This window comes from Rattus norvegicus, chromosome 1 (genome assembly GCF_021556685.1).
Source record: "Rattus norvegicus strain SHRSP/BbbUtx chromosome 1, alternate assembly SHRSP_T2T, whole genome shotgun sequence".
NCBI lineage: Eukaryota > Metazoa > Chordata > Mammalia > Rodentia > Muridae > Rattus > Rattus norvegicus.
Window position 1 is genome coordinate 84,462,355 of NC_141534.1, and position 25,217 is coordinate 84,487,571.

The 25,217-nt window shown below is 41.0% G+C and overlaps 1 protein-coding gene across 1 annotated transcript in view; it reads right to left on the reverse strand.

Annotated features, from left to right (window-relative positions):
- Window positions 1-284: 284 nt before the first annotated feature.
- The window catches only part of Vom2r34 (vomeronasal 2 receptor, 34), a 30,407-nt gene continuing 5,474 nt past the window's right edge, over window positions 285-25,217 (reverse strand). The window contains 3 exon segments of the mRNA NM_001099657.1: window positions 285-1,251; window positions 6,031-6,120; window positions 20,898-21,024. Of these exon segments, the coding sequence (NP_001093127.1) occupies window positions 285-1,251; window positions 6,031-6,120; window positions 20,898-21,024 (1,184 nt within the window).

A 25,217-nucleotide genomic window follows, 5' to 3' on the forward strand; every position in this document is an offset into this window, starting at 1 on the left:
TCCTGAGTACCACACTCAATTTGACAATCATACTGATAAAGATTTTAGAACATTGTGCGATCTTCGGTGCTCTCCTTAAAAGTTTCTGAACTGTGATGACTTTCAACAATACATATGGACAGAATATTCAGTGACTGTATGTCTACTCTAAGCTTAATTGTCATTTGTGTTTTGTTATAAGTACCTTATTTGAATCTTGGTCTATCTTTTAAATACATTTTTATCCACAAAGAAACAATGAGTCAAATTCAACCACTTGCTCTTGGTTACACCCCAGAAAACTATCACCTTCTATGGAGCATCGAAAACTGCCTGTCTTGATGTGCACAGTGGCCTTGCCTTAGCCAGGCAGGGGTATTCTTTTCTGGTTTCAACAAGATGATGTAGCATTTGGGGATGAAGATGCCACCCAAAAGGCCAGCAGTGGAGGCCAGGATGGAGAAGATCTCTACCGCCACAGTGGACTTTCCCCGGGCACTGTGGTACAGGGGCAGGAAAGCTGTCCAGACACTGCAGAAGAGCAGCATGCTGAAGGTGAGGAACTTGGTCTCATTGAAGACATCTGGTAGGTCCCTGGCCAGGAAAGCCACAGAGAAGGTACCCCCTGCCAGGAAACCTAAGAAGCCCAGCACACAGAAGAAGGTGGCACCAGAACCCTCCTGGCACTGGATCACAATGTGCTGGGGCTCTGAGATCATATCCCTCTCTGGGAATGGTGGGGAGGTAGCCAACCACACTCCACAAAGAACAGCCTGTATTAAGGAAGCAATGAGGACCACTGAGGTTGAAGCACCAGGGCTCAGGCATACCTGGATCCTGCTTCCTGGCTTGGTGACTCTGAAGGCCAGGACTACTGTGACAGTCTTGGCCAGAACAGAGGAGACAGCCACTGTGAACACCACAGCAAACGTGGTCTGACGGAGGAGACAGGTGGTGACAGTGGGTCTCCCAAGGAAAAGCAAAGAACAGAGGGAACAGAGGGAAAGAGAGATCAGGAGGAAGCAGCTGAGAGTTCTGTTGTTGGCCCTGACCACAGGTGTGTCTCGATGCTTCAGGAAAACTCCAAGTACCAGGAGAGCCAGACCAGCCAGCAAGATTGCCATCAAAGCCAATATGAATCCCAATGGTTCCTCAAAGGCCAGGAAGATCTCTGTCCTGGGGAGGCAATGGTCTCTGGTATGTCTCAGGTACTGCTCCTTGGGACACAGAAGACATCTCTTCATGTCTATGAGAGACACAAAAACACTATGTCTGTAACAATATAGGAACTTCACTAGCAGTGAAGGAAGGTATCCCAAGTGTTAATTTCTCTTGTAGCCTCTCCAGAAATTAATATATTTATGAATTATTCTTGCTGGCCAGGGATGGGATTGAATAGGGGTACAAAAAATTATGACTAATCTATACGTATTTTATTGGAGGAAGTGGGGGTGTTTATGTCTTAAAATGGTATTCCTGTAACACCACTTGGTCTTGAATTGACTAAGTAGCAGATTATCTTGAATTTCTAAGCCTACTTCCTCATCCTCTTAACTGTTGTGATTGTATAATTACACTACTATACGTAATTTATGTGAGTTTGTGTATGTGTATGTTTGTGTGTGTGTATATGTATGTGTATTGGAATCACATGCATGTAGGATCAACGATTACCATCAGATATTGTTTCTTAGTCACTTCACACACCTTATTTTAAAAATAAAATTTCTTCATATATAGGATATATTTAATATATTTTTACATTTTGCTGTGTATATGTATGTAGGTAGGCTTAGGAATGCCATGGTGTGTACACTTGGATGTCAGGACAAATTTTAGAAATTTAATCCTCTCCTTCCACCCTGTGGATCTCAGGAGCCGATCTCAGGTTATCAAAGCTAAGTGAATATTCAAACACATTTCACAAGTCTCAACAACTTATTTTTTTAGAATAACTTACTTTATTTTGCTATTTGGGAGTTTTGTCTGTATATATATAGAAGGCCATCATGTGAATGCCTGGTAGGGGTAGAGGTCAGAAGGTGGCAGCAAATGCCCTCAAACTGTATTTACACATGGTTGTGAGTCACCATGTGGATATTTCTAACTGCTGAGCCATTTTTCTCCAAATCCTTTCCACTCTAGTTTTTTAGAAAAGATCTCTCACTGAACCTATAGATCACTGAGTTGACCACATTGAGCAGCAGCTATACATTATGTGAGCTCTTTAGTGGTTCATTTTGTTCTCGATTAGGAAAAAGTCACATTAACAAATGATTTAGACTGAGTCACGCTTCCAATAATTCATTTGTTAAACTCCTATACCCCAGTATCATGAAATTTCTCATTAAGTTAACTGGAGATGATGTAATAAAGGCTAAGTGATTTCACCAGGGTAGATGTAGTTCGAACAGGAATGTGATATTAATGAGGGTAGTTGGGACAGGGTGTGATGGCAAATAATTTAATTTTAGCACCTGAGAGGCAGACAAAGGTAAATATATTTCAGTTAATAGACTGGTCAAAAAGAAGAGCTCAATGCCAGCCAAGACTGTATGATAAAATCCTGTCTAAAACTCAAAGAACAAAGTGAAAAGAATGCAGTAAGACAGACAAGCATGAACACATGCACTCAGGCACACCCTCAGACTCTATCCTCAGCCAAAATCAACCATAAAGGCAGCTTCATCTAACATTTCCAACTTTCAGCATATAAAGTAGTAAGTTCTGCAGAAAAACAATCCAGAATATGGTAGTCTGTTTCAATTCAACCACAAAGATGAACCTCACTAATACAAAAAACAAAGTCACAATACAACTTCCACCATGGGGTTTAAAAAACAAGTGATATGGTCACTTGACTTTTTACAAAGGAGCCAAAACCATCAAATGGAAAAAAGATAGCATTTTCAGCAAATGGTGCTGGTTCAACTGGAGGTCAACATGTAGAAGAATGCAGATCAATCCATGCTTATCACCCTGTACAAAACTTAGATCCAAGTGGATCAAGGACCTCCACATCAACCCAGATACACTCAAACTAATAGAAGAAAAACTAGGGCAGCATCTGGAACACATGGGCACTGGAAAAAATTTCCTAAACAAAACACCAATGGCTTATGCTCTAAGATCAAGAATCGACAAATGGGATCTCATAAAACTGCAAAGCTTCTATAAGGCAAAGGACACTGTGGTTAGGACAAAACGGCAACCAACAGATTGGGAAGAGATCTTTACCAATCCTACAACAGATAGAGGCCTTATATCCAAAATATATAAAGAACTCAAGAAGTTTGACCGCAGGGAGAAAAATACCCTATTAAAAAGTGGGGTTCAGAGCTAAACAAAGAATTCACAGCTGAGGAATGCTGAATGGCTGTGAAACACCTAAAGAAATGTTCAACATCTTTAGTCATAAGGGAAATGCAAATCAAAACAACCCTGAGATTTCACCTCACACCAGTTAGAACGGCTAAGATCAAAAACTCAGGTGACAACAAATCCTGGTGAGGATGTGGAGAAAGAGGAAATATCCTCCATTGTTGGTGGAATTGCAGACTGGTACAACCATTCTGGAAATCAGTCTGGAGATTCCTCAGAAAATTGGACATTGAACTACCTGAGGACCCAGCTATACCTCTCTTGGGCATATACCCAAAAGATGCCCCAATATATAAAAAAGACACATGCTGCACTATGTTCATAACAGCTGTATTTATAATAGCCAGAAGCTGGAAAGAACCCAGATGAACTTCAACAGAGGAATGGATACAAAAAATGGGGTACATCTACAAAATGGAATATTACTCAGCTCTCAAAAACAATGACTTTATGAAATTCATAGGCAAATGGATGGAATTGGAAATTATCATCCTGAGTGAGGTAACCCAATCACAGAAAAACACACATGGTATGCACTCATTGATAAGTGGCTATTAGCCCAAATGCTTGAATTGCCCTAGATGCACAAAACACATGGAACTCAAGAGGGAAGATCAAAATGCGAATACTTCACTCCTTCTTTAAAAGGGGAACAAGAGGGAGTCCCAAACCCGCGGATCTCGGCCTGCAGCAGCTCTCTGCTCCCAAACCCCGTGGGAGAGAGACCTCACCACCTGGTCAGGTGGGCACTCTTCAGGCTGCACAGAAGAAAAGACCACCAACACTGCCCACCCCTGCCCACATCCCTGGCCCAAGAGGAAACTGTATACGGCCTCTGGGTTCCAGTAGAGGAGGGCCCAGGAGCAGCAGGACCGCTGTGTCTGAGACACCGCCAGAAGACGGTAAAGAGACCTACCAGATAAACAGTTCTCTGCACCCAAATCCCGTGGGAGGGAGAGCTAAACCTTCAGAGAGGCAGACACGCCTGGGAAACCAGAAGAGACTGCTCTCTGCACACACATCTCAGACACCAGAGGAAAACACCAAAGGCCATCTGGAACCCTGGTGCACTGAAGCTCCCGGAAGGGGCAGCGCATATCTTCCTGGTTGCTGCTGCTGCAGAGAGCCCGTGGGCAGCACCCCACGAGCGAACTTGAGCCTTGGGACCACAGGTAAGACCAACTTTTCTGCTGCAAGAAAGCTGCCTGGTGAACTCAAGACACAGGCCCACAGGAACAGCTGAAGACCTGTACAGAGGAAAAACTACACGCCTGAAAGCAGAACACTCTGTCCCCATAACTGACTGAAAGAGAGGAAAACAGGTCTACAACACTCCTGACACACAGGCTTATAGGACAGTCTAGCCACTGTCAGAAATAGCAGAACAAAGTAACACTAGAGATAATCTGATGGCGAGAGGCAAGCGCAGGAACCCAAGCAACAGAAACCAAGACTACATGTCATCATCGGAGCCCAATTCTCCCACCAAAGCAAACACGGAATATCCAAACACACAAGAAAAGCAAGATCTAGTTTGAAAATCATATTTGATCATGACGCTGGAGGACTTCAAGAAAGACGTGAAGAACTCCCTTAGAGAAACACAGGAAAACATTAATAAACAAGTACAAGCCTACAGAGAGGAATTGCAAAAATCCCTGAAAGAATTCCAGGAAAACACAAACAGTTGAAGGAATTAAAAATGGAAATAGAAGCAATCAAGAAAGAACACATGGAAACAACCCTGGATATAGAAAACCAAAAGAAGAAACAAGGAGCTGTAGATACGAGCTTCACCAACAGAATACAAGAGATGGAAGAGAGAATCTCAGGAGCAGAAGATTCCATAGAAATCATAGACTCAACTGTCAAAGATAATGTAAAGCGGAAAAAGCTACTGGTCCAAAACACACAGGAAATCCAGGACTCAATGAGAAGATCACACCTACGGATAATAGGTATAGAAGAGAGTGAAGACTCCCAGCTCAAAGGACCAGTAAATATCTTCAACAAAATCATAGAAGAAAACTTCCCTAACCTAAAAAAAGAAATACCCATAGGCATAAAAGAAGCATACAGAACTCCAAATAGAATGGACCAGAAAAGAAACACCTCCCGTCACATAATAGTCAAAACAACAAACGCACAAAATAAAGAAAGAATCTTAAAAGCAGTAAGGGAAAAAGGTCAAGTAACATATAAAGGCAGACCTATCAGAATCACACCAGTCTTTTCGCCAGAAACTATGAAGGCCAGAAGATCCTGGACTGATGTCATACAGACCTTAAGAGAACACAAATGCCAGCCCAGGTTACTGTATCCTGCAAAACTCTCAATTAACATAGATGGAGAAACCAAGATATTCCATGACAAAACCAAATTTACACAATATCTTTCTACAAATCCAGCATTACAAAGGATAAAAATGGTAAACCCCAACATAGGGAGGCAAGCTATACCCTAGAAGAAGCAAGAAACTAATCGTCTTGGCAACAAAACAAAGAGAAGAAAAGCACACAAACATAACCTCATACCCAAATATGAATATAACAGGAAGCAATAATCACTATTCCTTAATATATCTCAACATCAATGGCCTCAACTCACCAATAAAAAGACATAGATTAACAAACTGGATACGCAACGAGGACCCTGCATTCCGCTGCCTACAGGAAACACACCTCAGAGGCAAAGACAGACACTACCTCAGACTGAAAGTCTGGAAAACAACTTTCCAAGCAAATGGTCAGAAGAAGCAAGCTGGAGTAGCCATTCTAATATCAAATAAAATCGATTTTCAACTAAAAGACATCAAAAAAGATAAGGAAGGACACTTCATATTCATCAAAGGAAAAATCCACCAAGATTAACTCTCAATCCTAAATATCTATGCCCCAAATACAAGGGCATCTACATATGTAAAAGAAACCTTACTAAAGCTCAAAACACACATTGCACCTCGCACAATAACAGTAGGAGATTTCAACACCCCATTCTCATCAATGGACAGATCATGGAAACAGAAATTAAACAGAGACGTAGACAGACTAAGAGAAGTCATGAACCAAATGGACTTAACAGATATTAATAGAACATTCTATCCTAAAGCAAAAGGATATACCTTCTTCTCAGCTCCTCATGGTACTTTCTCCAAAATTGACCATATAATTGGTCAAAAAATGGGCCTCAACAGGTACAGAAAGATAGAAATAATCCCATGCGTGCTATCAGACCACCACGGCCTAAAGCTGGTCTTCAATAACAATAAGAAAAGAACACCCGAAAACTTGAGCCTCGGGACCACAGGTAAGACCAACTTGTCTGCTGCAAGAGAGCTGCCTGGTGAGATCGGGACACACAGAGGCAGAGTTCATCTAGGACCGGGCACGTCCTGTGTTTGCCAGAGGTCCCACGCCCGCGGATCCCGGCCCACAGCAGCTCTCTGCTCCCAGACCCTGTGGGAAAGAGACCTCACCACCTGATCAGGTGGGCACTCCTGAGGCTGCAGAGCGGAAGAGACCACCAACACTGCCCACCCCTGCCCACATCCCTGGCCCAAGAGGAAACTGTATAAGGCCTCTGGGATCCCGTAGGGGAGGGCCCAGGAGCGGCAGGACCCCTGCCTGAGACACGGCCGGAACCTGAGGGAAACAGACCGGATAAACAGTTCTCTGCACCCAAATCCCGTGGGAGGGAGAGCTGAACCTTCAGAGAGGCAGACAAGCCTGGGAAACCAGAAGAGACTGCTCTCTATACATACATCTCGGATGCCAGAGGAAAACACCAAAGGCCATCTGGAACCCTGGTGCACTGAAGCTCCCGGAAGGAGCGGCACAGGTCTTCTTGGTTGCTGCCGCCGCAGAGAGCCCTTGGGCAGCACCACGCGAGCAAACTTGAGCCTCGGGACCACAGGTAAGACCAACTTTTCTGCTGCAAGAAAGCTGCCTGGTGAACTCAAGACACAGGCCCAAAGGAACAGCTGAAGACCTGTAGAGAGGAAAAACTACACGCCCGAAAGCAGAACACTCTGTCCCCATAACTGACTGAAAGAGAGGAAAACAGGTCTACAGCACTCCTGACACACAGGCTTATAGGACAGTCTAGCCACTGTCAGAAATAGCAGAACAAAGTAACACTAGAGATAATCTGATGGCGAGAGGCAAGGGCAGGAACCCAAGCAACAGAAACCAAGACTACATGGCATCATCGGAGCCCAATTCTCCCAGCAAAACAAACATGGAATATCCAAACACACCAGAAAAGCAAGATCTAGTTTCAAAATCATATTTGATCATGATGCTGGAGGACTTCAAGAAAGACATGAACTCACTTAGGGAAACACAGGAAAACATTAATAAACAAGTAGAAGTCTACAGAGAGGAATCGCAAAAATCCCTGAAAGAATTCCAGGAAAACACAATCAAACAGTTGAAGGAATTAAAAATGGAAATAGAAGCAATCAAGAAAGAACACATGGAAACAACCCTGGATATAGAAAACCAAAAGAAGAGACAAGGAGCTGTAGATACAAGCCTCACCAACAGTATTCAAGAGATGGAAGAGAGAATCTCAGGAGCAGAAGATTCCATAGAAATCATTGACTCAACTGTCAAAGATAATGTAAAGCGGAAAAAGCTACTGGTCCAAAACATACAGGAAATCCAGGACTCAATGAGAAGATCAAACCTAAGGATAATAGGTATAGAAGAGAGTGAAGACTCCCAGCTCAAAGGACCAGGAAATATCTTCAACAAAATCATAGAAGAAAACTTCCCTAACCTAAAAAAAGAGATACCCATAGACATACAAGATGCCTACAGAACTCCAAATAGATTGGACCAGAAAAGAAACACCTCCCGTCACATAATAGTCAAAACACCAAACGCACAAAATAAAGAAAGAATATTAAAAGCAGTAACGGAAAAAGGTCAAGTAACATATAAAGGCAGACCTATCAGAATCACACCAGACTTCTCGCCAGAAACTATGAAGGCCAGAAGATCCTGGACTGATGTCATACAGACCCTAAGAGAACACAAATGCCAGCCCAGGTTACTGTATCCTGCAAAACTCTCAATTAACATAGATGGAGAAACCAAGATATTCCATGACAAAACCAAATTTACACAATATCTTTCTACAAATCCAGCACTACAAAGGATAATAAATGGTAAAGCCCAACATAAGGAGGCAAGCTATACCCTAGAAGAAGCAAGAAACTAATCGTCTTGGCAACAAAACAAAGAGAATGAAAGCACACAAACATAACCTCACATACAAATATGAATATAACGGGAAGCAATAATCACTATTCCTTAATATCTCTCAACATCAATGGCCTCAACTCCCCAATAAAAAGAAATAGATTAACAAACTGGATACGCAACGAGGACCCTGCATTCTGCTGCCTACAGGAAACACACCTCAGAGACAAAGACAGACATTACCTCAGAGTGAAAGGCTGGAAAACAACTTTCCAAGCAAATGGAAAGAAGAAGCAAGCTGGAGTAGCCATTCTAATATCAAATAAAATCAATTTTCAACTAAAAGTCATCAAAAAAGATAAGGAAGGACACTTCATATTCATCAAAGGAAAAATCCACCAAGATGAACTCTCAATCCTAAATATCTATGCCCCAAATACAAGGGCACCTACATATGTAAAAGAAACCTTACTAAAGCTCAAAACACATATTGCACCTCACACAATAATAGTGGGAGATTTCAACACCCCACTCTCATCAATGGACAGATCATGGAAACAGAAATTAAACAGAGATGTAGACACACTAAGAGAAGTCATGAGCCAAATGAACCTAACGGATATTTATAGAACATTCTATCCTAAAGCAAAAGGATATACCTTCTTCTCAGCTCCTCATGGTACTTTCTCCAAAACTGACCCATTAATTGGTCAAAAAACGGGCCTCAACAGGTACAGAAAGATAGACATAATCCCATGAGTGCTATCTGACCACCACAGCCTAAAACTGGTCTTCAATAACAATCAAGGAAGAATGTCCACATATACTTGGAAATTGAACAATGCTCTACTCAATGATAACCTGGTCAAGGAAGAAATAAAGAAAGAAATTAAAAACTTTTTAGAATTTAATGAAAATGAAGGTACAACATACCCAAACTTATGGGACACAATGAAAGCTGTGCTAAGAGGAAAACTCATAGCGCTGAGTGCCTGCAGAAAGAAACAGGAAAGAGCATATGTCAGCAGCTTGACAGCACACCTAAAAGCTCTAGAACAAAAAGAAGCAAATACACCCAGGAGGAGTAGAAGGCAGGAAATAATCAAACTCAGAGGAGAAATCAACCAAGTAGAAACAAAAAGGACCATAGAAAGAATCAACAGAACGAAAAGTTGGTTCTTTGAGAAAATCAACAAGATAGATAGACCCTTAGCCAGACTAACGAGAGGACACAGAGAGTGCGTCCAAATTAACAAAATCAGAAATGAAAAGGGAGACATAACAACAGATTCAGAGGAAATTCAAAAAATCATCAGATCTTACTATAAAAACCTATATTCAACAAAACTTGAAAATCTTCAGGAAATGGACAATTTCCTAGACAGATACCAGGTACCGAAGTTAAATCAGGAACAGATAAACCAGTTAAACAACCCCATAACTCCTAAGGAAATAGAAGCAGTCATTAAAGGTCTCCCAACCAAAAAGAGCCCAGGTCCAGACGGGTTTAGTGCAGAACTCTATCAAACCTTCATAGAAGACCTCATACCAATATTATCCAAACTATTCCACAAAATTGAAACAGATGGAGCACTACCGAATTCCTTCTATGAAGCCACAATTACTCTTATACCTAAACCACACAAGGACACAACAAAGAAAGAGAACTTCAGACCAATTTCCCTTATGAATATCGACGCAAAAATACTCAACAAAATTCTGGCAAACCGAATCCAAGAGCACATCAAAACAATCATCCACCATGACCAAGTAGGCTTCATCCCAGGCATGCAGGGATGGTTTAATATACGGAAAACCATCAATGTGATCCATTATATAAACAAACTGAAAGAACAAAACCACATGATCATTTCATTAGATGCTGAGAAAGCATTTGACAAAATTCAACACCCCTTCATGATAAAAGTCCTGGAAAGAATAGGAATTCAAGGCCCATACCTGAACATGGTAAAAGCCATATACAGCAAACCAGTTGCTAACATTAAACTAAATGGAGAGAAACTTGAAGCAATTCCACTAAAATCAGGGACTAGACAAGGCTGCCCACTCTCTCCCTACATATTCAATATAGTTCTTGAAGTTCTAGCCAGAGCAATCAGACAACAAAAGGATGTCAAGGGGACACAGATCGGAAAAGAAGAAGTCAAAATATCACTATTTGCAGATGATATGATAGTATATTTAAGTGATCCCAAAAGTTCCACCAGAGAGCTACTAAAGCTGATAAACAACTTCAACAAAGTGGCTGGGTATAAAATTAACTCAAATAAATCAGTTGCCTTCCTCTATACAAAAGAGAAACAAGCCGAGAAAGAAATTAGGGAAACGACGCCCTTCATAATAGACCCAAATAATATAAAGTACCTCGGAGTGACTTTAACAAAGCAAGTAAAAGATCTGTACAATAAGAACTTCAAGACACTGAAGAAAGAAATTGAGGAAGACCTCAGAAGATGGAAAGATCTCCCATGCTCATGGATTGGCAGGATTAATATAGTAAAAATGGCCATTTTACCAAAAGCGATCTACAGATTCAATCTAATCCCCATCAAAATACCAATCCAATTCTTCAAAGAGTTAGACAGAACAACTTGCAAATTCATCTGGAATAACAAAAAACCCAGGATAGCTAAAGCTATCCTCAACAATGAAAGGACTTCAGGGGGAATCACTATCCCTGAACTCAAGCAGTATTACAGAGCAATAGTGATAAAAACTGCATGGTATTGGTACAGAGACAGACAGATAGACCAATGGAATAGAATTGAAGACCCAGAAATGAACCCACACACATATGGTCACTTGATTTTTGACAAAGGAGCCAAAACCATCCAATGGAAAAAAAGATAGCATTTTCAGCAAATGGTGCTGGTTCAACTGGAGGTCAACATGTAGAAGAATGCAGATCGATCCATGCTTATCACCCTGTACAAAGCGTAAGTCCAAGTGGATCAAGGACCTCCACATCAAAGCAGACACACTCAAACTAATAGAAGAAAAACTAGGGAAGCATCTGGAACACATGGGCACTGGAAAAAATTTCCTGAACAAAACACCAATGGCTTACGCTCTAAGATCAAGAATTGACAAATGGGATCTCATAAAACTGCAAAGCTTCTGTAAGGCAATGGACACTGTGGTTAGGACAAAACGGCAACCAACAGATTGGGAAAAGATCTTTACCAATCCTACAACAGATAGAGGCCTTATATCCATAATATACAAAGAACTCAAGAAGTTAGACCACAGGGAAACAAATAACCCTATTAAAAAATGGGGCTCAGAGCTAAACAAAGAATTCAGAGCTGAGGAATGCCGAATAGCGGAGAAACACCTAAAGAAATGTTCAACATCTTTAGTCATAAGGGAAATGCAAATCAAAACAACCCTGAGATTTCACCTAACACCAGTGAGAATGGCTAAGATCAAAAACTCAGGGGATAACAGATGCTGGCGAGGATGTGGAGAAAGAGGAACACTCCTCCATTGTTGGTGGGATTGCAAACTGGTACAACCATTCTGGAAATCAGTCTGGAGGATCCTCAGAAAATTGGACATTGAACTGCCTGAGGATCCAGCTATACCTCTCTTGGGCATATACCCAAAAGATGCCCCAACATATAAAAAAGACACGTGCTCCACTATGTTCATAGCAGCCTTATTTATAATAGCCAGAAGCTGGAAAGAACCCAGATGCCCTTCAACAGGAGAATGTATACAGAAAATGTGGTACATCTACACAATGGAATATTACACAGCTATCAAAAACAACGACTTTATGAAATTCGTAGGCAAATGGCTGGAACTGGAAAATATCATCCTGAGTGAGCTAACCCAAACACAGAAAGACATACATGGTATGCACTCACTGATAAGTGGCTATTAGCCCAACTGCTTGAATTACCCTAGATGCCTAGAACAAATGAAACTCAAGACAGATGATCAAAATGTGAATGGTTCACTCCTTCTTTAAAAGGGGAAGAAGAATACCATTGGCAGGGAAGAGAGAGGCAAAGATTAAGACAGAGACTGAAGGAACACCCATTCAGAGCCTGCCCCACATGTGGCCCATACATGTACAGCCACCCAATTAGACAAGATTGATGAAGCGAAGAAGTGCAGACCGACAGGAGCCGGATGTAGATCGCTCCTGAGAGACACAGCCAGAATACAGAAAATACAGAGGCGAATACCAGCAGCAAACCACTGAACTGAGAATAGGACCCCCGTTGAAGGAATCAGAGAAAGAACTGGAAGAGCTTGAAGGGGCTCAAGACCCTATATGTACAACAATGCCAAGCAACCAGAGGTTCCAGGGACTAAGCCACTACCTAAAGACTATACATGGACTGACCCTGGACTCTGACCTCATAGGTAGCAATGAATATCCTAGTAAGAGCACCAGTGGAAGGGGAAGTCCTGGGTCCTGCTAAGACTGAACCCCCAGTGAACTAGACTGTTGGGGGGAGGGCGACAATGGGGGGAAGGTGGGGAGGGGAACACCGATAAGAAAGGGGAGGGGGGAGGGGGATGTTTGCCCGGAAACTGGGAAAGGGAATAACACTGGAAATGTATATAAGAAATACTCAAGTTAATAATAAAAAGAAAAAAAAGAAAAGAACACCCACATATACGTGGAAGATGAACAATGCCCTACTCAACGATAACCTGGTCAAGGAAGAAATAAAGAAAGAAATTAAAGACATTTTAGAATTTAATGAAAATGAAGGTACAACATACCCAAACTTATGGGACACAACGAAAGCTGTGCTAAGAGGAAAACTCATAGCTCTGAGTACCTGCAGAAAGGAACAGGAAAGAGCCTATGTCACCAGCCTGACAGCACACCTAAAAGCTCTAGAACAAAAAGAATCAAATACACCCAGGAGGAGTAGAAGGCAGGAAATAATCAAACTCAGAGCTGAAGTCAACCAAGTAGAAACAAAAAGAACCATAGAAAGAATCAACAGAACCAAAAGTTGGTTCTTTGAGAAAATCAACAAGATAGATAAACCCTAAGACAGACTAACGAGAGGACAAAGGGAGTGTGTCCAAATTAACAAAATCAGAAATAAAAAAAAAGAGAGACATAACTACAGATTCAGAGGAAATTCAAAAAATCATCAGATCTTACTATAAAAGCCTATATTCAACAAAACTTGAAAATCTGCAGGAAATGGACAATTTCCTAGAGAGATACCAGGTACCGATGTTAAATCAGGAACAGATAAACCAGTTAAACAACGCCATAACTCCTAAGGAAATAGAAGCAGTCATTAAAGGTCCAAAAAGAGCCCAGGTCCAGACGGGTTTAGTGCAGAATTCTATCAAACATTCATAGAAGACCTCATACCAATATTATCCAAACTATTCCACAAAATTGAAACAGATGGAGCACTACCGAATTCCTTCTATGAAGCCACAATTACTCTTATACCTAAACCACACAAAGACCCAACAAAGAAAGAGAGCTTCAGACCAATTTCCCTTATGAATATCGACGCAAAAATACTCAATAAAATTCTGGCAAACCGAATCCAAGAGCACATCAAAACAATCATCCACCATGACCAAGTAGGCTTCATCCCAGGCATGCAGGGATGGTTTAATATACGGAAAACCATCAACGTGATCCATTATATAAACAAACTGAAAGAACAGAACCACATGATCATTTCATTAGATGCTGAGAAAGCATTTGACAAAATTCAACACCCCTTCATGATAAAAGTCCTTGAAAGAATTGGAATTCAATGCCCATACCTAAACATAGTAAAAGCCATATACAGCAAACCAGTTGCTAACATTAAACTAAATGGAGAGAAACTTGAAGCAATCCCACTAAAATCAGGGACTAGACAAGGCTGCCCACTCTCTCCCTACTTATTCAATATAGTTCTTTAAGTTCCAGCCAGAGCAATCAGACAACAAAAGGAGGTCAAGGGGATACAGATCGGAAAAGAAGAAGTCAAAATATCACTATTTGCAGATGATATGATAGTATATTTAAGTGATCCCAAAAGTTCCACCAGAGAACTACTAAAGCTGATAAACAAATTCAGCAAAGTGGCTGGGTATAAAATTAACTCAAATAAATCAGTAGCCTTCCTCTACACAAAAGAGAAACAAGCCGAGAAAGAAATTAGGGAAATGACACCCTTCATAATAGACCCAAATAATATAAAGTACCTCGGTGTGACTTTAACCAAGCAAATAAAAGATCTGTACAATAAGAACTTCAAGACACTGAAGAAAGAAATTGAAGAAGACCTCAGAAGATGGAAAGATCTGCCATGATCATGGATTGGCAGGATTAATATAGTAAAAATGGCCATTTTACCAAAAGTGATCTACAGATTCAATGCAATCCCCATCAAAATACCAATCCAATTCTTCAAAGAGTTAGACAGAACAACTTGCAAATTCATCTGGAATAACAAAAAACCCAGGATAGCTAAAGCTATCCTCAACAATGAAAGGACTTCAGGGGGAATCACTATCCCTGAACTCAAGCAGTATTACAGAGCAATAGTGATAAAAACTGCATGGTATTGGTACAGAGACAGACAGATAGACCAATGGAATAGAATTGAAGACCCAGAAATGAACCCACACACATATGGTCACTTGATTTTTGACAAAGGAGCCAAAACCATCCAATGGAAAAAAAGATAGCATTTTCAGCAAATGGTGCTGGTTCAACTGGAGGTCAACATGTAGAAGAATGCAGATCGATCCATGCTTATCACCCTGTACAAAGCGTAAGTCCAAGTGGATCAAGGACCTCCACATCAAAGCAGACACACTCAAACTAATAGAAGAAAAACTAGGGAAGCATCTGGAACACATGGGCACTGGAAAAAATTTCCTGAACAAAACACCAATGGCTTACGCTCTAAGATCAAGAATTGACAAATGGGATCTCATAAAACTGCAAAGCTTCTGTAAGGCAATGGACACTGTGGTTAGGACAAAACGGCAACCAACAGATTGGGAAAAGATCTTTACCAATCCTACAACAGATAGAGGCCTTATATCCATAATATACAAAGAACTCAAGAAGTTAGACCACAGGGAAACAAATAACCCTATTAAAAAATGGGGCTCAGAGCTAAACAAAGAATTCAGAGCTGAGGAATGCCGAATAGCGGAGAAACACCTAAAGAAATGTTCAACATCTTTAGTCATAAGGGAAATGCAAATCAAAACAACCCTGAGATTTCACCTAACACCAGTGAGAATGGCTAAGATCAAAAACTCAGGGGATAACAGATGCTGGCGAGGATGTGGAGAAAGAGGAACACTCCTCCATTGTTGGTGGGATTGCAAACTGGTACAACCATTCTGGAAATCAGTCTGGAGGATCCTCAGAAAATTGGACATTGAACTGCCTGAGGATCCAGCTATACCTCTCTTGGGCATATACCCAAAAGATGCCCCAACATATAAAAAAGACACGTGCTCCACTATGTTCATAGCAGCCTTATTTATAATAGCCAGAAGCTGGAAAGAACCCAGATGCCCTTCAACAGGAGAATGTATACAGAAAATGTGGTACATCTACACAATGGAATATTACACAGCTATCAAAAACAACGACTTTATGAAATTCGTAGGCAAATGGCTGGAACTGGAAAATATCATCCTGAGTGAGCTAACCCAAACACAGAAAGACATACATGGTATGCACTCACTGATAAGTGGCTATTAGCCCAACTGCTTGAATTACCCTAGATGCCTAGAACAAATGAAACTCAAGACAGATGATCAAAATGTGAATGGTTCACTCCTTCTTTAAAAGGGGAAGAAGAATACCATTGGCAGGGAAGAGAGAGGCAAAGATTAAGACAGAGACTGAAGGAACACCCATTCAGAGCCTGCCCCACATGTGGCCCATACATGTACAGCCACCCAATTAGACAAGATTGATGAAGCGAAGAAGTGCAGACCGACAGGAGCCGGATGTAGATCGCTCCTGAGAGACACAGCCAGAATACAGAAAATACAGAGGCGAATACCAGCAGCAAACCACTGAACTGAGAATAGGACCCCCGTTGAAGGAATCAGAGAAAGAACTGGAAGAGCTTGAAGGGGCTCAAGACCCTATATGTACAACAATGCCAAGCAACCAGAGGTTCCAGGGACTAAGCCACTACCTAAAGACTATACATGGACTGACCCTGGACTCTGACCTCATAGGTAGCAATGAATATCCTAGTAAGAGCACCAGTGGAAGGGGAAGTCCTGGGTCCTGCTAAGACTGAACCCCCAGTGAACTAGACTGTTGGGGGGAGGGCGACAATGGGGGGAAGGTGGGGAGGGGAACACCGATAAGAAAGGGGAGGGGGGAGGGGGATGTTTGCCCGGAAACTGGGAAAGGGAATAACACTGGAAATGTATATAAGAAATACTCAAGTTAATAATAAAAAGAAAAAAAAGAAAAGAACACCCACATATACGTGGAAGATGAACAATGCCCTACTCAACGATAACCTGGTCAAGGAAGAAATAAAGAAAGAAATTAAAGACATTTTAGAATTTAATGAAAATGAAGGTACAACATACCCAAACTTATGGGACACAACGAAAGCTGTGCTAAGAGGAAAACTCATAGCTCTGAGTACCTGCAGAAAGGAACAGGAAAGAGCCTATGTCACCAGCCTGACAGCACACCTAAAAGCTCTAGAACAAAAAGAATCAAATACACCCAGGAGGAGTAGAAGGCAGGAAATAATCAAACTCAGAGCTGAAGTCAACCAAGTAGAAACAAAAAGAACCATAGAAAGAATCAACAGAACCAAAAGTTGGTTCTTTGAGAAAATCAACAAGATAGATAAACCCTAAGACAGACTAACGAGAGGACAAAGGGAGTGTGTCCAAATTAACAAAATCAGAAATAAAAAAAAAGAGAGACATAACTACAGATTCAGAGGAAATTCAAAAAATCATCAGATCTTACTATAAAAGCCTATATTCAACAAAACTTGAAAATCTGCAGGAAATGGACAATTTCCTAGAGAGATACCAGGTACCGATGTTAAATCAGGAACAGATAAACCAGTTAAACAACGCCATAACTCCTAAGGAAATAGAAGCAGTCATTAAAGGTCCAAAAAGAGCCCAGGTCCAGACGGGTTTAGTGCAGAATTCTATCAAACATTCATAGAAGACCTCATACCAATATTATCCAAACTATTCCACAAAATTGAAACAGATGGAGCACTACCGAATTCCTTCTATGAAGCCACAATTACTCTTATACCTAAACCACACAAAGACCCAACAAAGAAAGAGAGCTTCAGACCAATTTCCCTTATGAATATCGACGCAAAAATACTCAATAAAATTCTGGCAAACCGAATCCAAGAGCACATCAAAACAATCATCCACCATGACCAAGTAGGCTTCATCCCAGGCATGCAGGGATGGTTTAATATACGGAAAACCATCAACGTGATCCATTATATAAACAAACTGAAAGAACAGAACCACATGATCATTTCATTAGATGCTGAGAAAGCATTTGACAAAATTCAACACCCCTTCATGATAAAAGTCCTTGAAAGAATTGGAATTCAATGCCCATACCTAAACATAGTAAAAGCCATATACAGCAAACCAGTTGCTAACATTAAACTAAATGGAGAGAAACTTGAAGCAATCCCACTAAAATCAGGGACTAGACAAGGCTGCCCACTCTCTCCCTACTTATTCAATATAGTTCTTTAAGTTCCAGCCAGAGCAATCAGACAACAAAAGGAGGTCAAGGGGATACAGATCGGAAAAGAAGAAGTCAAAATATCACTATTTGCAGATGATATGATAGTATATTTAAGTGATCCCAAAAGTTCCACCAGAGAACTACTAAAGCTGATAAACAAATTCAGCAAAGTGGCTGGGTATAAAATTAACTCAAATAAATCAGTAGCCTTCCTCTACACAAAAGAGAAACAAGCCGAGAAAGAAATTAGGGAAATGACACCCTTCATAATAGACCCAAATAATATAAAGTACCTCGGTGTGACTTTAACCAAGCAAATAAAAGATCTGTACAATAAGAACTTCAAGACACTGAAGAAAGAAATTGAAGAAGACCTCAGAAGATGGAAAGATCTGCCATGATCATGGATTGGCAGGATTAATATAGTAAAAATGGCCATTTTACCAAAAGTGATCTACAGATTCAATGCAATCCCCATCAAAATACCAATCCAATTCTTCAAAGAGTTAGACAGAACAACTTGCAAATTCATCTGGAATAACAAAAAACCCAGGATAGCTAAAGCTATCCTCAACAATGAAAGGACTTCAGGGGGAATCACTATCCCTGAACTCAAGCAGTATTACAGAGCAATAGTGATAAAAACTGCATGGTATTGGTACAGAGACAGACAGATAGACCAATGGAATAGAATTGAAGACCCAGAAATGAACCCACACACATATGGTCACTTGATTTTTGACAAAGGAGCCAAAACCATCCAATGGAAAAAAAGATAGCATTTTCAGCAAATGGTGCTGGTTCAACTGGAGGTCAACATGTAGAAGAATGCAGATCGATCCATGCTTATCACCCTGTACAAAGCGTAAGTCCAAGTGGATCAAGGACCTCCACATCAAAGCAGACACACTCAAACTAATAGAAGAAAAACTAGGGAAGCATCTGGAACACATGGGCACTGGAAAAAATTTCCTGAACAAAACACCAATGGCTTACGCTCTAAGATCAAGAATTGACAAATGGGATCTCATAAAACTGCAAAGCTTCTGTAAGGCAATGGACACTGTGGTTAGGACAAAACGGCAACCAACAGATTGGGAAAAGATCTTTACCAATCCTACAACAGATAGAGGCCTTATATCCATAATATACAAAGAACTCAAGAAGTTAGACCACAGGGAAACAAATAACCCTATTAAAAAATGGGGCTCAGAGCTAAACAAAGAATTCAGAGCTGAGGAATGCCGAATAGCGGAGAAACACCTAAAGAAATGTTCAACATCTTTAGTCATAAGGGAAATGCAAATCAAAACAACCCTGAGATTTCACCTAACACCAGTGAGAATGGCTAAGATCAAAAACTCAGGGGATAACAGATGCTGGCGAGGATGTGGAGAAAGAGGAACACTCCTCCATTGTTGGTGGGATTGCAAACTGGTACAACCATTCTGGAAATCAGTCTGGAGGATCCTCAGAAAATTGGACATTGAACTGCCTGAGGATCCAGCTATACCTCTCTTGGGCATATACCCAAAAGATGCCCCAACATATAAAAAAGACACGTGCTCCACTATGTTCATAGCAGCCTTATTTATAATAGCCAGAAGCTGGAAAGAACCCAGATGCCCTTCAACAGGAGAATGTATACAGAAAATGTGGTACATCTACACAATGGAATATTACACAGCTATCAAAAACAACGACTTTATGAAATTCGTAGGCAAATGGCTGGAACTGGAAAATATCATCCTGAGTGAGCTAACCCAAACACAGAAAGACATACATGGTATGCACTCACTGATAAGTGGCTATTAGCCCAACTGCTTGAATTACCCTAGATGCCTAGAACAAATGAAACTCAAGACAGATGATCAAAATGTGAATGGTTCACTCCTTCTTTAAAAGGGGAAGAAGAATACCATTGGCAGGGAAGAGAGAGGCAAAGATTAAGACAGAGACTGAAGGAACACCCATTCAGAGCCTGCCCCACATGTGGCCCATACATGTACAGCCACCCAATTAGACAAGATTGATGAAGCGAAGAAGTGCAGACCGACAGGAGCCGGATGTAGATCGCTCCTGAGAGACACAGCCAGAATACAGAAAATACAGAGGCGAATACCAGCAGCAAACCACTGAACTGAGAATAGGACCCCCGTTGAAGGAATCAGAGAAAGAACTGGAAGAGCTTGAAGGGGCTCAAGACCCTATATGTACAACAATGCCAAGCAACCAGAGGTTCCAGGGACTAAGCCACTACCTAAAGACTATACATGGACTGACCCTGGACTCTGACCTCATAGGTAGCAATGAATATCCTAGTAAGAGCACCAGTGGAAGGGGAAGTCCTGGGTCCTGCTAAGACTGAACCCCCAGTGAACTAGACTGTTGGGGGGAGGGCGACAATGGGGGGAAGGTGGGGAGGGGAACACCGATAAGAAAGGGGAGGGGGGAGGGGGATGTTTGCCCGGAAACTGGGAAAGGGAATAACACTGGAAATGTATATAAGAAATACTCAAGTTAATAATAAAAAGAAAAAAAAGAAAAGAACACCCACATATACGTGGAAGATGAACAATGCCCTACTCAACGATAACCTGGTCAAGGAAGAAATAAAGAAAGAAATTAAAGACATTTTAGAATTTAATGAAAATGAAGGTACAACATACCCAAACTTATGGGACACAACGAAAGCTGTGCTAAGAGGAAAACTCATAGCTCTGAGTACCTGCAGAAAGGAACAGGAAAGAGCCTATGTCACCAGCCTGACAGCACACCTAAAAGCTCTAGAACAAAAAGAATCAAATACACCCAGGAGGAGTAGAAGGCAGGAAATAATCAAACTCAGAGCTGAAGTCAACCAAGTAGAAACAAAAAGAACCATAGAAAGAATCAACAGAACCAAAAGTTGGTTCTTTGAGAAAATCAACAAGATAGATAAACCCTAAGACAGACTAACGAGAGGACAAAGGGAGTGTGTCCAAATTAACAAAATCAGAAATAAAAAAAAAGAGAGACATAACTACAGATTCAGAGGAAATTCAAAAAATCATCAGATCTTACTATAAAAGCCTATATTCAACAAAACTTGAAAATCTGCAGGAAATGGACAATTTCCTAGAGAGATACCAGGTACCGATGTTAAATCAGGAACAGATAAACCAGTTAAACAACGCCATAACTCCTAAGGAAATAGAAGCAGTCATTAAAGGTCCAAAAAGAGCCCAGGTCCAGACGGGTTTAGTGCAGAATTCTATCAAACATTCATAGAAGACCTCATACCAATATTATCCAAACTATTCCACAAAATTGAAACAGATGGAGCACTACCGAATTCCTTCTATGAAGCCACAATTACTCTTATACCTAAACCACACAAAGACCCAACAAAGAAAGAGAGCTTCAGACCAATTTCCCTTATGAATATCGACGCAAAAATACTCAATAAAATTCTGGCAAACCGAATCCAAGAGCACATCAAAACAATCATCCACCATGACCAAGTAGGCTTCATCCCAGGCATGCAGGGATGGTTTAATATACGGAAAACCATCAACGTGATCCATTATATAAACAAACTGAAAGAACAGAACCACATGATCATTTCATTAGATGCTGAGAAAGCATTTGACAAAATTCAACACCCCTTCATGATAAAAGTCCTTGAAAGAATTGGAATTCAATGCCCATACCTAAACATAGTAAAAGCCATATACAGCAAACCAGTTGCTAACATTAAACTAAATGGAGAGAAACTTGAAGCAATCCCACTAAAATCAGGGACTAGACAAGGCTGCCCACTCTCTCCCTACTTATTCAATATAGTTCTTTAAGTTCCAGCCAGAGCAATCAGACAACAAAAGGAGGTCAAGGGGATACAGATCGGAAAAGAAGAAGTCAAAATATCACTATTTGCAGATGATATGATAGTATATTTAAGTGATCCCAAAAGTTCCACCAGAGAACTACTAAAGCTGATAAACAAATTCAGCAAAGTGGCTGGGTATAAAATTAACTCAAATAAATCAGTAGCCTTCCTCTACACAAAAGAGAAACAAGCCGAGAAAGAAATTAGGGAAATGACACCCTTCATAATAGACCCAAATAATATAAAGTACCTCGGTGTGACTTTAACCAAGCAAATAAAAGATCTGTACAATAAGAACTTCAAGACACTGAAGAAAGAAATTGAAGAAGACCTCAGAAGATGGAAAGATCTGCCATGATCATGGATTGGCAGGATTAATATAGTAAAAATGGCCATTTTACCAAAAGTGATCTACAGATTCAATGCAATCCCCATCAAAATACCATTCCATCTCTTCAAAGAGTTAGACAGAACAATTTGCAAATTCATCTGGAATAACAAAAAACCCAGGATAGCTAAAACTATCCTCAACAGTAAAAGGACTTCAGGGGGAATCACTATCCCTGAACTCAAGCAGTATTACAGAGCAATAGTGATAAAAACTGCATGGTATTGGTACAGAGACAGACAGATAGACCAATGGAATAGAATTGAAGACCCAGAAATGAACCCACACACCTATGGTCACTTGATTTTTGACAAAGGAGCCAAAACCATCAAATGGAAAAAAGATAGCATTTTCAGCAAATGGTGCTGGTTCAACTGGAGGGCAACATGTAGAAGAATGCAGATCGATCCATGCTTATCACCCTGTACAAAGCTTAAGTCCAAGTGGATCAAGGACCTCCACATCAAACCAGACACACTCAAACTAATAGAAGAAAAACTAGGGAAGCATCTGGAACACATGGGCACTGGAAAAAATTTCCTGAACAAAACACCAATGGCTTATGCTCTAAGATCAAGAATCGACAAATGGGATCTCATAAAACTGCAAAGCTTCTGTAAGGCAAAGGACACTGTGGTTAGGACAAAACGGCAACCAACAGATTGGGAAAAGATCTTTACCAATCCTACAACAGATAGAGGCCTTATATCCAAAATATACAAAGAACTCAAGAAGTTAGACCGCAGGGAAACAAATAACCCTATTAAAAAATGGGGTTCAGAGCTAAACAAAGAATTCACAGCTGAGGAATGCCGAATGGCTGAGAAACACCTAAAGAAATGTTCAACATCTTTAGTCATAAGGGAAATGCAAATCAAAACAACCCTGAGATTTCACCTCACACCAGTGCGATTGGCTAAGATCAAAAACTCAGGTGACAGCAGATGCTGGCGAGGATGTGGAGAAAGAGGAACACTCCTCCATTGTTGGTGGGATTGCAGACTGGTAAAACCATTCTGGAAATCAGTCTGGAGGTTCCTCAGAAAATTGGACATTGAACTGCCTGAGGATCCAGCTATACCTCTCTTGGGCATATACCCAAAAGATGCCTCAACATATAAAAGAGACACGTGCTCCACTATGTTCATCGCAGCCTTATTTATAATAGCCAGAAAATGGAAAGAACCCAGATGCCCTTCAACAGAGGAATGGATACAGAAAATGTGGTACATCTACACAATGGAATATTACTCAGCTATCAAAAACAACGACTTTATGAAATTCGTAGGCAAATGGTTGGAACTGGAAAATATCATCCTGAGTGAGCTAACCCAATCACAGAAAGACATACATGGTATGCACTCATTGATAAGTGGCTATTAGCCCAAATGCTTGAATTACCCTAGATCCCTAGAACAAACGAAACTCAAGACGGATGATCAAAATGTGAATGCTTCACTCCTTCTTTAAATGAGGAAAAAGAATACCCTTGGCAGGGAAGGGAGAGGCAAAGATTAAAACAGAGACTGAAGGAACACCCATTCAGAGCCTGCCCCACATGTGGCCCATACATATACAGCCACCCAATTAGACAAGATGGATGAAGCAAAGAAGTGCAGACCGACAGGAGCCGGATGTAGATCGCTCCTGAGAGACACAGCCAGAATACAGCAAATATAGAGGCGAATGCCAGCAGCAAACCACTGAACTGAGAATAGGTCCCCTATTGAAGGAATCAGAGAAAGAACTGGAAGAGCTTGAAGGGACTCGAGACCCCAAAAGTACAACAATGCCAAGCAACCAGAGCTTCCAGGGACTAAGCCACTACCTAAAGACTATACATGGACTGACCCTGGACTCTGACCCCATAGGTAGCAATGAATATCCTAGTAAGAGCACCAGTGGAAGGGGAAGCCCTGGGTCCTGCTAAGACTGAACCCACAGTGAACTAGTCTATGGGGGGAGGGCGGCAATGGGGGGAGGGTTGGGAGGGGAACACCCATAAGGAAGGGGAGGGGGGAGGGGGATGTTTGCCCGGAAACCGGGAAAGGGAATAACACTCGAAATGTATATAAGAAATACTCAAGTTAATAAAAAAAAAAAAAAAAAAAAAATGGGGCTCAGAGCTAAACAAAGAATTCACAGCTGAGGAATGCCGAATGGCTGAGAAACACCTAAAGAAATGTTCAACATCTTTAGTCATAAGGGAAATGCAAATCAAAACAAACCTGAGATTTCACCTCATACCAGTGAGAATGGCTAAGATCAAAAACTCAGGTGACAGCAGATGCTGGCGAGGATGAGGAGAAAGAGGAACACTCTTCCATTGTTGGTGGGATTGCAGACTGGTACAACCATTCTGGAAATCAGTCTGGAGGTTCCTCAGAAAATTGGACATTGAACTGCCTGAGAATCCAGCTATACCTCTCTTGGGCATATACCCAAAAGATGCCCCAACATATAAAAAAGACACATGCTCCACTATGTTCATAGCAGCCTTATTTATAATAGCCAGAAGCTGGAAAGAACCCAGATGCCCTTCAACAGGAGAATGTATACAGAAAATGTGGTACATCTACACAATGGAATATTATTCAGCTATCAAAAACAATGACTTTATGAAATTCATAGGCAAATGTTTGGGACTGGAAAATA